Source organism: Chiloscyllium punctatum, chromosome 37, assembly GCF_047496795.1.
Source record: "Chiloscyllium punctatum isolate Juve2018m chromosome 37, sChiPun1.3, whole genome shotgun sequence".
Taxonomy (NCBI): domain Eukaryota; kingdom Metazoa; phylum Chordata; class Chondrichthyes; order Orectolobiformes; family Hemiscylliidae; genus Chiloscyllium; species Chiloscyllium punctatum.
The window spans coordinates 14,374,444-14,389,356 of NC_092775.1; the positions used below are offsets into that span (position 1 = coordinate 14,374,444).

The 14,913-nt window shown below is 40.0% G+C and overlaps 1 protein-coding gene across 5 annotated transcripts in view; it reads right to left on the bottom strand.

The window, feature by feature from the left end:
• Positions 1 to 3,769: 3,769 nt before the first annotated feature.
• The window catches only part of ncoa6 (nuclear receptor coactivator 6), a 56,173-nt gene continuing 45,029 nt past the window's right edge, over positions 3,770 to 14,913 (bottom strand). For 4 of the 5 annotated variants that reach the window (XM_072556315.1, XM_072556316.1, XM_072556317.1 and 1 more), the window contains 4 exons: positions 12,840 to 12,905; positions 9,139 to 9,175; positions 8,283 to 8,440; positions 3,770 to 4,605 (listed from right to left, as the gene is read on the bottom strand). In XM_072556315.1, the coding sequence (XP_072412416.1) occupies positions 4,553 to 4,605; positions 8,283 to 8,440; positions 9,139 to 9,175; positions 12,840 to 12,905 (314 nt within the window). In that variant the 3' untranslated portion in view covers positions 3,770 to 4,552. The remainder of the gene's footprint in view (positions 4,606 to 8,282; positions 8,441 to 9,138; positions 9,176 to 12,839; positions 12,906 to 14,913) is intronic. The other variant, XR_011954551.1, reaches the window with a different exon arrangement.

A 14,913-nucleotide genomic window follows, 5' to 3' on the forward strand; every position in this document is an offset into this window, starting at 1 on the left:
GGGAATTTCATTATTTTCATAAAAGTTCACTTTTTTCCAAAAGTGTTGTCCTGAGTCTTTCACTTTCATGATTCATTTTGTAGCATTGTTTGACAGTCTTATAATTCTCCACACCCCCAACACACACTAAAGTCCCGTAAGTAACATTATTTTAGTCAGTATCGTATTGAATATTAATGGAAATAATTTGTGAAATTTGGCCAAGTGCAGCTCAATTGTACATACGATCATTTTTAAAAAATGATTCAGCTGTAGTCATACAAGACTCTCTCCTTGAATCACCAGATGTATACTTGTTACTTTATATTAGAGGAGGCCATTTAGCATACTGTGCACATTATGTACTCCTATGGTACACTCCCTACCTCCTGAGCTAGGAGGTCTGAATTCAAGTTAGAACTGTTCCAGAAGTGTGCCATAACCTGCCTGAATAGGCTGATTCAAGATACTTGCATTAAAACAGTGTTCCCAACACTGGCTACAAGAAATCATATAAATGATACGCGAATTCTTGCTCATACCAATTGACAATATGGCTTTTTCTTTTACAGGTTGCAATAGGGATACCTTTTTCCTGACCGTTTAAGTTAATTTGGGGTTTAATATTTACGCTTTACAATGCAAAACAGTTTCCTAGTCTAGGTTAAAAGACTTTGGAGGGCTGCCACATGTTATGACATAGAAGCAGAAATGATCAGATCCTGACTGGGTTACTATCAGCCTAATAAACTGTAATCCCTGGTGGTGGTGAATATCCAGGGCAGCACTGTTATCCCCAAAAGGCTCTTGCTACTTATGCCTCTTATACCTGGTCCAAATGGGCAGCATGGTGGTTAGCACTGCTGCCTCGCAGCACCAGGAACTCTGGTTCAATTCCAGCCTCTGGCAACTGTCTGTGTGGAGTTTACACATTCTCCCAGTGTCTGTATGGGTTTCCTCCCCCTGTCCAAAAATGTGCGGGTTAGGTGAACTGGCCATGCTAAATTGCCCATAGTATTCAGGGATGTGTAAGCTAGGTGCATTAGTCATGGGAAATGTAGAGTAATAGGGTAGGGGAATGGATCTGGATGGGATACTCTTTGGAGGGTGTGTGGACTTATTGGGGCAAATGGCCTGCTTCCACACTGTAGGGCTTCTATGATGAAATATCCCTTCCTGATGGAGTAATCCTAGACCTCAAGCACATTTTCATCCCTCTGTTCTTATGCCTTATTTCTTTGCAGAATAGGCTCTCTCTCCTTTTTGTTCTATAGCTTCTGATAGTCACAATGGGGCCAACTGCCTCCTGTAGCGAGAGTGGTTTAACTTCTCTTAAAAGCTCTCTACCTCTGGCTGCTCACTAATATTTGAATAATTTCCTAATCCTCTAAACTCTGATCTTTCAAACCTTCCATCGTAACCGAACGTCCACCATATCAGTCTATACTAAGCAACATGTTCACCGATTATCTTGCTCATCAATGGTCAGTTTGGAGCCAAGACATCCTAGCAAAACCCAATCAAACAGGAGCATACTGCTGCTATGGAAATCTGAAATAGATGAAATGCTGGAAAAGCTCAAGTTTGGCAGCACTGATGCAGAGATACACACTGCTGGAGGACTAACTCTGCTGTCATTCAATCTCCATCTTCCATCCTTTCACAGATCTGATTCCACCTACTCCGTGCTTAAAAGTTATTATCTTGCTCATCAATGGTCAGTTTGGAGCCAAGACATCCTAGCAGATCTGAAATAGTCTACATAGCTGCTGCCTAACCTGCATTTTCTTTTTGCAATTTTTTGTGTTTGGTCTCTTCTATGAGTGATATAGAAGGAAAAAAAAAGAGGGGGGGGGGGTGGTGGTGGCAGTATGAGGAATGGGGTAAGTGTGGAGAAGTGTGTTTGGGTGGGACACTCTTCCGAGGGTCAATGTGGACTTGTTGGACTGAAGGGCCTTTTTCTACACTGCAGCATAGAATCCCTACAATGTGTCTTTCTTCAACATTAATTGGCTTTAATGCAATTAAAGAATTTGGATAGTTATTTGTAGAACACCAACTTTTCTTACCTGTACTGGTTATAATGAGATTCTGGCCTCATTAGTTTAAATGGTGTGGCTATTGCACAATTTTCTTACCACATGATGTAGTTCCATTGTCGTGCAATCTTATCAGAACTTACTGTACTATGTACAGTCTAGTCAGCACACGAGTGGAAGGATGTGATTGCAATGGAGGGGAGGCAAAGGAGGATGTTGACTAGGATAAAGTGCCTTAACTATGAAGAAGCAGGGAAAGCTTGTTTTTTTTTTTAAAAGCAGAGTATTGACCTAATTGAATTGACTTAAATTAAGAGGGTCATAGATGGAGTGGATAGACAGCAGGTTTTGAGAAAATTTGTAGCTCCAGTTGAGGTTTTGGATGTAGGTTTGCTTGCTGAGCTGAAAGGGTTCATTTCCAGATGTGTCGTTACCTTACTAGGTAACATCTTCAGTGGACCTCAAGCGAAGCAATGCTGAAAATTCCTGCTTTCTATTTATTTGGGTTGGTGATGTCATTTCCTGTGGTGGTTACTTCCTGTTCCTATTCGCAGGGGGTGGTAGATGGGTCTAACTTGATGTGTTTGTTGATTAGTTCCAGTTGGAATGCCTTGCTTCTATGAATTCTCATGTGTGCCTTTGTTTGGCTTGTTCTAGGATGGATGTGTTGTCCCAGTCGCAGTGGTGTCCTTCCTCAGCTGGGTGTGAGGATACTAGGGAGAGGGGGTCATGTCTTTTTGTGGCTAGTTGGTGTTCATCTATCATGTATAGACAGCAGCTGTTCCCTTTTGAAAGATCAAAAATAAAGGTGAAAGACAGGTTTCGGAGGCAACTTGAATTTCTTTTCACTGAGGGTTGTGGGAATCTGGAATGCACTGCCTGTGAGGGCAGGAAAGGCAGGAAATCTCTCAACCTTTAAAAAGATGAGCACTTAATGTCATAACATTCAACTGTGTGGGACTGGTGTAGATTTGAGTAGTTTTCATTAGCTGAAGGGTGTCCTCTGTACTCCGATTCCTTATTGTACTTCGCTCCAGCCTTCATTTGCTGTTTTGGCCCAAGCAAGGATACAAAAACTGACAGATCACTCTTGAATAGCGATATGCGATCCTAATAAAATTTAAGGCTAAGGAGGGGAAAGCACACTCCTGGTTGGAGTTACAGCTAGCACCAAGGAACTTGGCTGATTTACTGCAGTACATTAACACTCTATGTATAGTAGTAGAATATGTTTGTTAGTGAATATTTAAGATGTCAATCAGGCAGATATTGTGCATTTGTGGATGGTATTCCACTACACTCCTAGCTTGTCTTGTTGAAAATGGATAAGCAGCAGAGTTATTTGGTGCAGAATTCCCACGTTCCATGACCACATGGAAACACTGTACTGCTGTTGAATTGTTGGAGTCTAAATTATTTGTTTTCTTACTTAGTCACCACCAGAACTAATGGCTATTGAATTCATTTTAATTGCTTTTTGCGCCTAGCGTTAGATCATAACGTAATGCTCAATGGCAGACATTGCAGGAGTGATTACTCATACTACCTATTTCCACATAAAGCTCAGTCTGCAATGCCACTTCAACCTTAATGCCTGTGACAAAGAGGCTCTTCAACACCAGATTGCAGTCCAGCCACGCTGTTTGCGTCTTTAAATAAAGACAGAAAACACTGGAAATAGTCAGGCAATGTTTGCAGAGAGGGAGGCAGTTAATATATTGTATTGAGACATTTTCTAAAACCCAGATGGGTATTTTTCCTGCATTTTCTGTTTTATTTCAGATTTTCAGCATTCACTATTTTACACTTTTCTCCCCTCCCTGAATAGATACAGATTGAGTACTAATGTACATGAGCATGTAACGGAAGTGAAATAAGTACAAGTACTGCAGAAACTCAGCAAGTCTTTGGGAGAGATAAACAGAGTTAATGTTTCAAGGTTGGAATGAAGAAAAGTCACACCAAACTTGAAATGTTGGGTTTTTTCCTCTCCACAGATGCTGCCAGACTTGCTGAGTTTCTCCAGTGTTGTTTGTTTCAGGTTTTCAACATCTACAGTATTTTGCTTTCATTTGAAGTGAAATAACTGCACAGACTAACTGGAAAGGGATATAACTTTGGACTTAACTATCCAGTGGAGATGGGGTTCATTGCACCCTGGTACAAATACTCACATACAGTACTTAAGACTTAAACACTCACTTCAACAGTCAGAAATACCAATAAAAACAATATACTACATTCTAACAAGATTTGTGACAGTGACAAAAACTGGCAATTTACTTTAGCTTTGCAACAGAAATTACCAGTACACTTACATTCTGGAAGGTTTTTTTTAACTGGCTGTACGACAGGTTTTTACCTTGTTAAACAAACAGTTTAAGAATATAAAGAAATTTTTTTTAAAGTCACATTTCAGTGGGACAAATATTAAAACAGTTTTCTATACACAAGTTCATGCTAGAAAAGTAGCCTGGAAAAAATTAATTAAATTCACAAACATTTACACTTCACACGTTTACAATTAAGAGATTTCATTTGGATTTTCTTCGTTTTGTTTGTGTTGGGCTGGTGCCTGTGCTGGTATCTAGGAGAAAGAGGAGTGAAAAAAGATAAATATGTTTCTTTGGGTACTGCCTTTACTAATTAAACAATCTCAGAATATCTGCACTACTTTTTTCCAATGTATATCCACATTTTAGTCCAAGGTGGAAACAGGTTAAATATGAGAGTTACATTACTCCAAGAGGAGCTCCACACAAGGCACAAAACACTGAAATCTCAAACTATTTCACATGATGCTCATAAGTATGACTATTGTAATAACTGGCCTCTCCCCTGGCTGGATCGAAAATGATGATTTGCCTAAAAGGAAGACCCACAGGGTTTGCAAGACCTGCTAGAACACACACTATGCATATAATGGGTGAAGATGGAATATGAGTTCAGATTAGAGTGGTGCTGGAAGAGCACAGCAGGTCAGGTAGCATCTGAGGAACAGGAAAATCAACATTTCAGGCAAAAGCCCATCATCAGGAATGAGGCTAGGAGCCTCAGGAATGGAGATAAATAGGGGGGTGGGGGTGCATGGAAGGTAACAGAGTGCGATAGGTGGATGCAGGTGGGGGTAAAGGTGATAGGTCAGAGAAGAGGGTGGAGTAGATAGCCAGGAAGGTAGATTGAAAGGTGGGACAGGTCATGAGGTCAATGCTAAGCTGAAAGGTTGGAACTAGGGTAAGGTGGGATATGGGGAAATGAGGAAACTGGTGACGTCCACACTGATACCTTGGCAGAAGATGGAACTTTCTTTCTCCAGGCGTCAGGTGGTGAAAGAGTGGCAGCCAAGGACCTGCATGTCCTCGGCAGAGTAGGATGGGGAGTTGTAATGTTTGGCCACGGGGCAACGGGATGTTCTCTGAAGCGCACTGCGAGAAGGCGTCCGGTCTTCCCACTATAGGAGACCACATCAGGAGCAATGGATACGATAAATGACGTATGGAAGTGCAGGTGAAACTTTGATGGATGTGGAAGGCTCCTTTGGGGCCTTGGATGGAGGTGGGCACAGGTTTTGCAATTCCTGTAGTGGCAGGGGAAGGTGCCAGGAGGAGAGGGTGGATTATTGGGGGGCATGGACCTGACCGGGTAGTGGCGGAGGGAACACAGTCTTTGCGGAAAGGGGAGAGTGGTGGGGAGGGAAATATATCCCTGGTGTTGGGGTCCGTTTGGAAGTGGCTGAAATGTCGGTGGATGATGCAATTTATGCGGAGGTTGGGGAGGTGGAAGGTGAGGACCGGGAGTTCTGTCCTTGTTGCGGATGAGATGTGTTGGAGGGCATCTTCAGCCACGTGGGAGGAGAAATTGCTGTCTTTAAATTAGGAATATCCCCATTGTCAAAGTACTTGCCAACACAATTACTCAATTTTGCACAAAAGAAGTGGCTACCTGCCGAAGGTATCCCAAAAATCATATTCCCATCAGAGTTCAAGAAACACTGAGCAATAGGATTATGCCCTTTGCTAACTGCCATAAAATGTAGCACAGAATTCTTTCTTTTGGTCCATTTGGCACCATGAAGAGACCATTTTTGTTTTATTTACAAGTTCTAAAGCAGTAGGGCACAGCTTTCATAAATGAGAATAGTTCAGGATTGCTTTTCTGTAACCATTATGAGTCAATAATTGACTAAATACTAAAGTTCCTCCACTCAGTACTCTGCCTCAAAAGATGCTCTCGTATCCCATTCCACTTTTCATTGTATAACTTCCTGGTGAGAACTTTAACAAGTGCAGAGTGTATTTACATACATATGGAGACTGGTTAGACAAACTGGTCAACATGTGGTTCAGATTGAACTCACCCAGCTGGCACCAATCTCCATTCCTCAATTATGGAGGCAGACTTTGGGCCTGTCTCCTCACTTTGTCCAGGGTACAGAGTATTGAAAGCCCACCAACATAATCAACAGAGTGCCAAGGACCTGTTTTCGAGCTGCACTCACGTGAAAGAAATAAACATCTACATTTACATGTGTAACTATTAACATTTATATGGTAAACACTTCTCCACAGGATACAACGCCCTGTTCCTCACATCAGAGTGTTTTAACACTTCACTGATACGAAAATTGTATACTCTCACTGAATACTCCGTTCGAAGTTGAACTAACATGACTCCAAAGTGTCTTGATGTCCTGTCTTCCTATCCAGTTTTGGTTTTGCATGATGAAAACTTTCACCAGAGAATGCTTCAGGGAATTAAATGAAAGCTTGGTACTCAAGACCCAGTTTCTTCACTTTCCTTCCTCTCCAAGCCATGCTGACACAAGATGGAACCGAGTCACCTGAGAAGTTTACAATTTCAAAATGCCCTTCATCTGCTGTAAGGTGCTGTGGGGCATCCACTGGTTGTGAAAGGTGCTATTCAATATCTCTACAAAAACTAGTACTTAATTGAGAACCTAAATAGAGGAAGACATTAGTGGCCAACTAGAGAAGGCTCTATACCTAATAAATCATCATAATATTTACACACATGAATTTCTTGAAAAGGTCACTGGTTACAGAGGATCCCAGCTGATCCTTCCTCCCCCCTCCCCCCCAACCCCAGAACTGGGTGAGGTTATGAGGGATTAAGGTCAATTGCAGAGCTCCAACTAGTGACTTAGAGACTAAAACTTGAACTAGGACTTAATTGACTGTGTGGTCAAGTATGCCATAAGACAGCAAGAGAACCTGTAACAATAGACAATAGACAGACAATAGGTGCAGGAGTAGGCCATTCTGCCCTTCGAGCCTGCACCACCATTCAATATGATCATGGCTGATCATCCTTAATCAATATCCTATTCCTGCCTTATTTCCATAACCCTTGATTCCACAATCCTTGAGAGCTCTATCCAACTCTTTCTTAAATGAATCCAGAGACTGGGCCTCCACTGCCCTCTGGGGCAGAGCATTCCACACAGCCACCACTCTCTGGGTGAAGAAGTTTCTCCTCATCTCGGTCCTAAATGGTCTACCCCGTATTTTTAAGCTGTGTCCTCTGGTTCAGCACTCACCCATCAGCGGAAACATGTTTCCTGCCTCCAGAGTGTCCAATCCTTTAAAAATTTTATATGTCTCAATCAGATCCTCTCTCAGTCTTCTAAACTCAAGGGTATATAAGCCCAGTTGCTCCAGTCTTTCAGTGTAAGGTAATCCTGCCATTCCAGGAATTGACCTCGTGAACCTACGCTGCACTCCCTCAATAGCCAGAATGTCTTTCCTCAAATTTGGAGACCAGAACTGCACACAGTACTCCAGGTGTGGTCTCACCAGGGCCCCGTACAGCTGCAGAAGAAGCTCTTTGCTTCTATACTCAATCCCTCTTGTTATGAAGGCCAGCATGCTATTAGCCTTCTTCACTACCTGCTGTACCTGCATGCTTACCTTAATTGACTGGTGTACAAGAACACCCAGATCTCTCTGTACTGCTCCTTTACCTAAATTGATTCCATTTAGGTATTAATCTGCCTTCCTGTTCTTGCCACCAAAGTGGATAACCATACATTTATGCACATTAAACTGCATCTGGTGTAACCATCTAGTGGTACAAAGGCCATCCCCTAAGCCTGCATATTCATTGGCAAAGCCCTGACAAAATTTGTTAATTTTTCTAAGAAATCTGTTGAAATAAAAAGGGAAGATACCATCTGTCTTAATTTTATGAAATGACAGTCAGTTAGAGTAGCCACCAGATGAACCACCAAAAGAACCTGAGCTCCACCTTTTGTTGTCCCTGTTGAAGAGCCTGGTCGAGAAGGTCTTTTCCGTTGTCCGTTTTCAGAAGACTCCTGAAGGGATGAAGATTCCTCACTCTCCTTTTCAGCCTTTATATTTCTTCTACTGGGACTTTTTGATTTTTCTAGATTGTTCTTTGCTTCACTGTCAATAAAATATAAGTGAGCATTATTTCCGCCTTTTATTAAAATACACTTCTAATTTACTGCTGCTTCCCATCAGTCTTAAAAACAATTAAAAATCGCCTTGCAATCTCAGGGCTAATTTAAGTCAAGATCCCTTCAACAATTTTAGCCAATACAAACAAATTTTGATTTTGAAATTAAGATCTTTTCGAAGAATCAAAAGCTGAACTCTCTGACAGAGATTCCAAGATGATGCATAAACATAACAGTAAGTGTGGAGCTTGATATTTTAGGTAGGGTTGCATCAATTATCATCAGACCCACAAAAAGATCATCTTGAAAAAAAAATTAAAGTAAAACACAAATTTGAAGATGATGTGCATTCCACCAAATCAAACTGACATGCCAACTCAATACAGTAAAATGGTAATGAACTGTTCATACCTGTGATTCTCACCTTAAGTTTCCCCCTAATAATGTTGCATAAAAGTTATGTGCAAAAACTTGGAAGCCAATTAATCTAGGAAAGCCCTGGCTTAATCTACACCAAAATTAGTGCTGGTAATTCATGGGGGAAATTTAAATCATCTCTCTCAACAATAAAATCTTTTAATCACCAAGTTAAAGAGAAACTACAAATTGAGAGTTAACAAAGGATAATGGTACCTCTGCCCTTGATAAAAAATGAAATGACTAATACTGACAGTAAAAACCTACCTCTGACCTGTTTCACTTCCAATATTAAAGTCTTCTCCTGCACAAGAAAGCCCATAAATTAATTAGCAAAAACAAGGTAAAGGTGCATGATACATTTGTAGCTGAGACCTACTTATTCTGCTCACGAGGAAAGACACACGAGAATGAACCAACAAATTTACATTGCACAAGCTCAGGTCACATCAATATGCTGGAAGTATAGACAGAGACAACTACAGACCCATAATCAATGAAGTAAATTATCCAAAAATTACTTTTAGCGATATTGAGCGGGGAATAAATATTTTCTAGGTCACTAGAAAATAACTGCTCACCTTCGAGGTATGCCACAGAAGCTTTTAGGTATACCAAAAAAGGTAAGTGCAACACTAGCTTAATTTCTCATTTCAAAGACAGGGCCTTCAATAGTGAAATTCTCCTTCAGACCTATATGGATGTGTTGCATAATGTTGTGCACTCAATTCTTTAGAGGAAGATTGGAAACAATGACATACTGACGGAGGTTAGACTGCTATCTCTGATTCAATACTAACACCCCTGACATAATAAAAAGGACAGCAGTAAAGAGAAAATGCTCAGGAGATGATAGTTAGAACAAGTCATCTATTCACTGCCAGATTTTACATAAAACAGTATATACTGTATAAAAGGAGAGTTCTAATTAGTTTTATCAATTGATCTTTTGCAAGCAAGGTGAAAAGCTTTGATAAAATGTTATAACAAAACTGAAGTTTTACATTCTCACTTAGCAATTTGATAACGTGCACTTTGTATATGTAATTGTTTTGCTTTTGGCTATGGAGATGACCAATAATATAATTCCAGTGCCCTACTAATGTCTTAGCTAGGATTAACTAAATTAATCCTGAACAGGGATTAATCCTAGTATTTTATGTATTTACATAGCTCAGAGAAGGTGACCATATCACTAGGCTTTCAGAGAAATTGTCACTTTTGTGTCTTTGGAGGCACCTGTTCATCACTGTAAAATAAATCACTACATCAGTTCTGTTGATTAACATAAATAGTACAATGAAATGGCTAGCTGCTAAGATTGCATCATTGTTAGAATTAAGTGAATGTAATCCAGTTTTCTATTTTTGTGTGAGATATGGAGGTCTCCTTGGCAGATCCAGCATTTGTTGCCCATTCCCAATTGCCTGTGAGCTGAGTGGCTTGCTTAGCCATTACAGAGGGCAGTAACAAGTCAGCCACATTGCTAGGAGTCTGCAGTAAAATGTAAGCCACAGCAGGTTAGGATGACAAATTTCCTTCTTTAAACTTTTGTTTTGTGCAGGCAAGGTCATGTCTTACCAACTTAATAGAATTATTTGAGGAAGTGACAAAGTTGATTGATGAGGGAAGGGCTGTAGATGTCATATACATGAACTTCAGTAAGGTGTTTGATAAGGTTCTGCATGATAGGCTGATGGAGAAAGTGAAGTCACATGGAGTTCAGGGTGTACTAGCTAGATGGATATGGAACTGACTGGGCAGCAGGACATAGAGGGTAGTAGTGGAAGAGAATTTCTCAAAATGGAGAACTGTGATCAATTGTGTTCCACAGGGATCCGTGCTGGGACCACTGTTGTTTGTAATATACATAAAGGTATAGGTGGTCTGATTAGCAAGTTTGCAGATGACACTAAGATTGGTGGAGTAGCAGATTGTGAAGAAGACCGTCAGAGAATGCAGCAGAATATAGTTAGATTGGAGAGTTGGGCATAGGAATGGCAGATGGTGTTCAATCCGGGCAAATGAGAGGTTATGCATTTTGGAAGATCCAATTCAAGCGCGAACTTGCAGTAAATGGAAAAGCCCTGGGGAAAATTGATGGACAGAGAGATCTGGGTATTCAGGTCCATTGTACCCTGAAGGTGGCAACGCAAGTCGATAGAGTGGTCAAGGCGGCGTACGGCATGCTTTCCTTCATTGTGGTATTGAGTACAAGACTTGGCAGGTCATGTTACAGTTGATAGGACTTTGGTTTGGTCATATTTGGAATACTATGTACAATTCTGGTTGCCACATTATCAAAAGGATGTGGATGTTTTGGAGAGGGTATAGAGGAAGTTCACCAAGATGTTCCTGGTAACGAGAGTGCAAACTATGAAGAGAGGTTGAGTAGTTTAGGATTATTTTCATTAGAAAGACAGAGGTTGAGGGGAGCACCTGATTGAGATCTACAAAATTATGTTAGGTATAGACAGGGTGGACAGCAAGAAACTTTTTCCCAGAATGGGGGACTCAATTACTAGGGGTCATGAGCTCAAGATGAGAGGGGAAAAGTTTGAGAGAGACATGAGTGGAAAGTTCTTTACACAGAGTGTGGTGGGTGCCTGGAACGTGTTGCCAGCTGAAGTGGTAGAGGCAGGCACTACAGCATCATTTAAGATGTATCCAGACAGATATGTGAATGGGCAGGGAGCAGAGGGATACAGATCCTTAGAAAATAGGAGACAGGTTTAGATAGAGGATCTGGATCGGGGCAGGGTTGGAGGGCCGAAGGGCCTGTTTCTGTGCTGCAATTTTCTTTGTTCTAAAGGATATTAATGAACCAGACCTCCTTTTAAAAACAATGATTGATTATGGTTACCACTATTAGAATAGCTTTAACCACATAAACTCGTATAAAAGTTGAACTTTTTAGACTATATTTAAATGTTCAATTTATATGGTTGAGTATTACATAGGCACTAGTTTTGAGAAGCTGAAATTCATGCTGCAGTATGAAATACCGTATTAGCAGAAGTCTATTTGTTTGCTCAACTAATCCCAGGTAAAGAAGAAATACACAACGAATTACAGTAAAGGTGATTACCAAGTAAAAGCAAGAGAAACCAGAGTGAATTACTGGTAGTAAATTTTATTTATACATACTGGCACAAAAGTTTAACGTGTCAAAGATTCATTGAAATCCTACAAAATCACGCTGTTCAATGTTGTCATGGCCTGGTATAATGGTACACTTAAAATGAAACATTTATTAAATTCTGAATGTGTTTGTGTCTTTAACCTTCCTGCCAAATTCTTCCATTTCCCTCCCATTTACTCTCATATGTAATGAACCTCAGCAACATTAACAAATTTGTCAAAGAATTAAATATATATGTAGCTAATATACCTCACTTTTATTCAGATACAACACAATTAAAATGATTACCTTTTTAACGATATTAGCTTTTAGATGTATAGTGAACAAAGTGCAATAAGTACTGATAGACTTAGGACCAGTCTGAATGAATGAATAAATCAAAACGTGCTGTAGTAAACCAAATAGTCTAAATAGAGTTAAGAGTAAATGAATGAATAGAGATGCAATATAGTAAACAAACAGTGATCAGTAGAGTCACTAGTATGAATGAATAACTGCAATTTTGTTTAAGTGAGTTAATGGGAACATGCAGTGTCCTTTGTAAGTTTATAATGCGATATAGTAGGGTCAACGTCTCCACAATATAAATGGAAAATACAAGATTTTTAGGCCAAAACTAATGGGTTGACCTTTACATGAGGTCGATTTTTACACTAGTATATACAGTAATTGCAGATTTTTTTTAATGTCCTTCCATGGTGAGATTCAAACTCATGACCCCAGAACATTTACCTAGGTCCCTGGTTTACTAGTTTAGTGACATTACCAATGCCTTCCTGTGAGAAAAATATTGGAGATTTTAATATTTCAGTTGCGATTATCTTACCGTTTTTCACAATGGTCCCTTGTCGTACTGTACTGGCTGACACTTGCTCTGGGACAATTTGAAGTGCTAAGAATAAAATAATATGCTTAGAGAAGATATGGAAAAACAGCAATAATCATACACTACAATATTTATAACAGTAGAGAATGAGGTGCATAAACAATCAAACAAATGCACTTGTATTTATATGTCAGTTGTCATACTCCTCAGAAGTGCCTCACTGTCATTCATGTACTCTTGAAGTGATGCCACTATAATGGCTGACTAAAACTTTAGCTAATAAGCATAAAGTGTAGCCCTACAAACAACTGCATATAATGATACCAATGACTGCAGCCCAGCGAACAAACTTACAACCTGAATGATACCAACTATTCCTGTTCAGAATGGAGACAGCTGATAAGGAGAATTATCCAATCAACCCAGAGACTACACCATGAAGTGGATGGGATTGATTCCATTGATGCAACTTGGATTCAAAGAGTATAAGTCCCACTATTAAATCCCACCCGGTTCCTGGCTGACAGAGTTATGCGAAGACATTTGCTCAATAAATACTGAAGATATTAATGACCAGTTAGTTGATTTGTGGCGGTGGAAGAATGAATTGTTAGTTGAACAAATAATGTTGACTTTGGCTTAAACCCTCTTCTGAAAGATGGAACCTAATGCAAATGGAGCACTTTGTCAGTAACGTACAGAAGTTTCAGCTTTGGCAATGAGCTCCAGTTATGTGCAGAATATAAGTTACTGTGTAAAATCAGTTGTATATGTACTTTTTAAAAAATATATATAGTCCTTTTGAACATTGCACCATTATGAACTCAGCTACGATGGCAGCAATGAGGAAGATAGTCAAGTGAAGGATTGAAGTTCACCTTACAATCAGTCCATATTTCTCAAATTATGATTACAGAAGTAGCAGCCGATTACAGCTAGATAATTGCTCAAGACTAAACTGTATTAGCAAATCTTGCAATAAATCAGATTATCTGATAAACTAATTTTCTGAGAAATGGATAAGTGCGCTAAAAGAAGATTGTTGCAGAGTTTGGTAGGAAGTATTAATTTTATTGTGGCCCATTCTCAATCTTTGAATGGACCACAAGATATAGAAGCAGAAATAGACTATTTGGCCCAACAAGTCTACTCTGCATTCAATAAGATCACGATTGATCTAATAACCCTCAACCCTACTTTTTCCTGCCTTTACCCCATGACTCTTGATTCTCGAAAAATCTATCAATCAGTCTTGAATATACTTAACAGCCCAGTTTCCATGTAGTAAAGAGTTCCATAGATTGATGACTCAAAAGAAATATCTTATCTTTGTATTAAATGGGTGACCTCTTACTCTAAGATTTATGCTCTCTAGTCCTGGATATACAGAAGGGGAAACAACTTTTCCACATCTAGTCTGTCAAGCTCCCGAAGACTCATACAGATTTCACGTAAGGTCTCCTCTCATTCCTCTAAACTCCAATGAGTACTCCAATAAAGTGAACAGAGAGACTTGGAGTGCAAGTTCATAGTTCCTTGAAAGTGGAGTTGCAGGTAGATAGGATTGTTAAGGCAACATTTGGTATGCTTTTCTTTACTGGTCAGAGCATTGAGCACTGGAATTGGGAGGTCATGTTGTTGATGTACAGAGCATTGGTTAGGCCACTATTTGGAGTATTGCGTGCAGTTCTGGTCTCCCTTCTACTGGAAGGATGTCGTGAAACTTGAAAGGGTTCAGATAAGGTTTACAAGGATGTTGCCAAGGTTGGAAGGTTTGAGCTACAGGCAGAGGCTGTTTTGCCTGGAGCGTCAGAGACTGAGGGGTAACCTTATAGAGGTTTAGAAAATCATGAGGAGCATGGATAGGAAAAATAGACAAGGTCTTTTCCTTGGGGTGGGGGAGTCCAGAACTAGAGGGCATAGGTTTCGGGTGAGATGAGAAAAATTTAAAAGGGACCTAAGGGGCAACGTTTTCATGCAGAGAGTGGTGTGTGTATGGGACGAGCTGCCAGAGGAAGTGGTGGAGGCTGGTATAATTGCAACATTTAAAAAGGCGTCTGGATGGGTATATGAA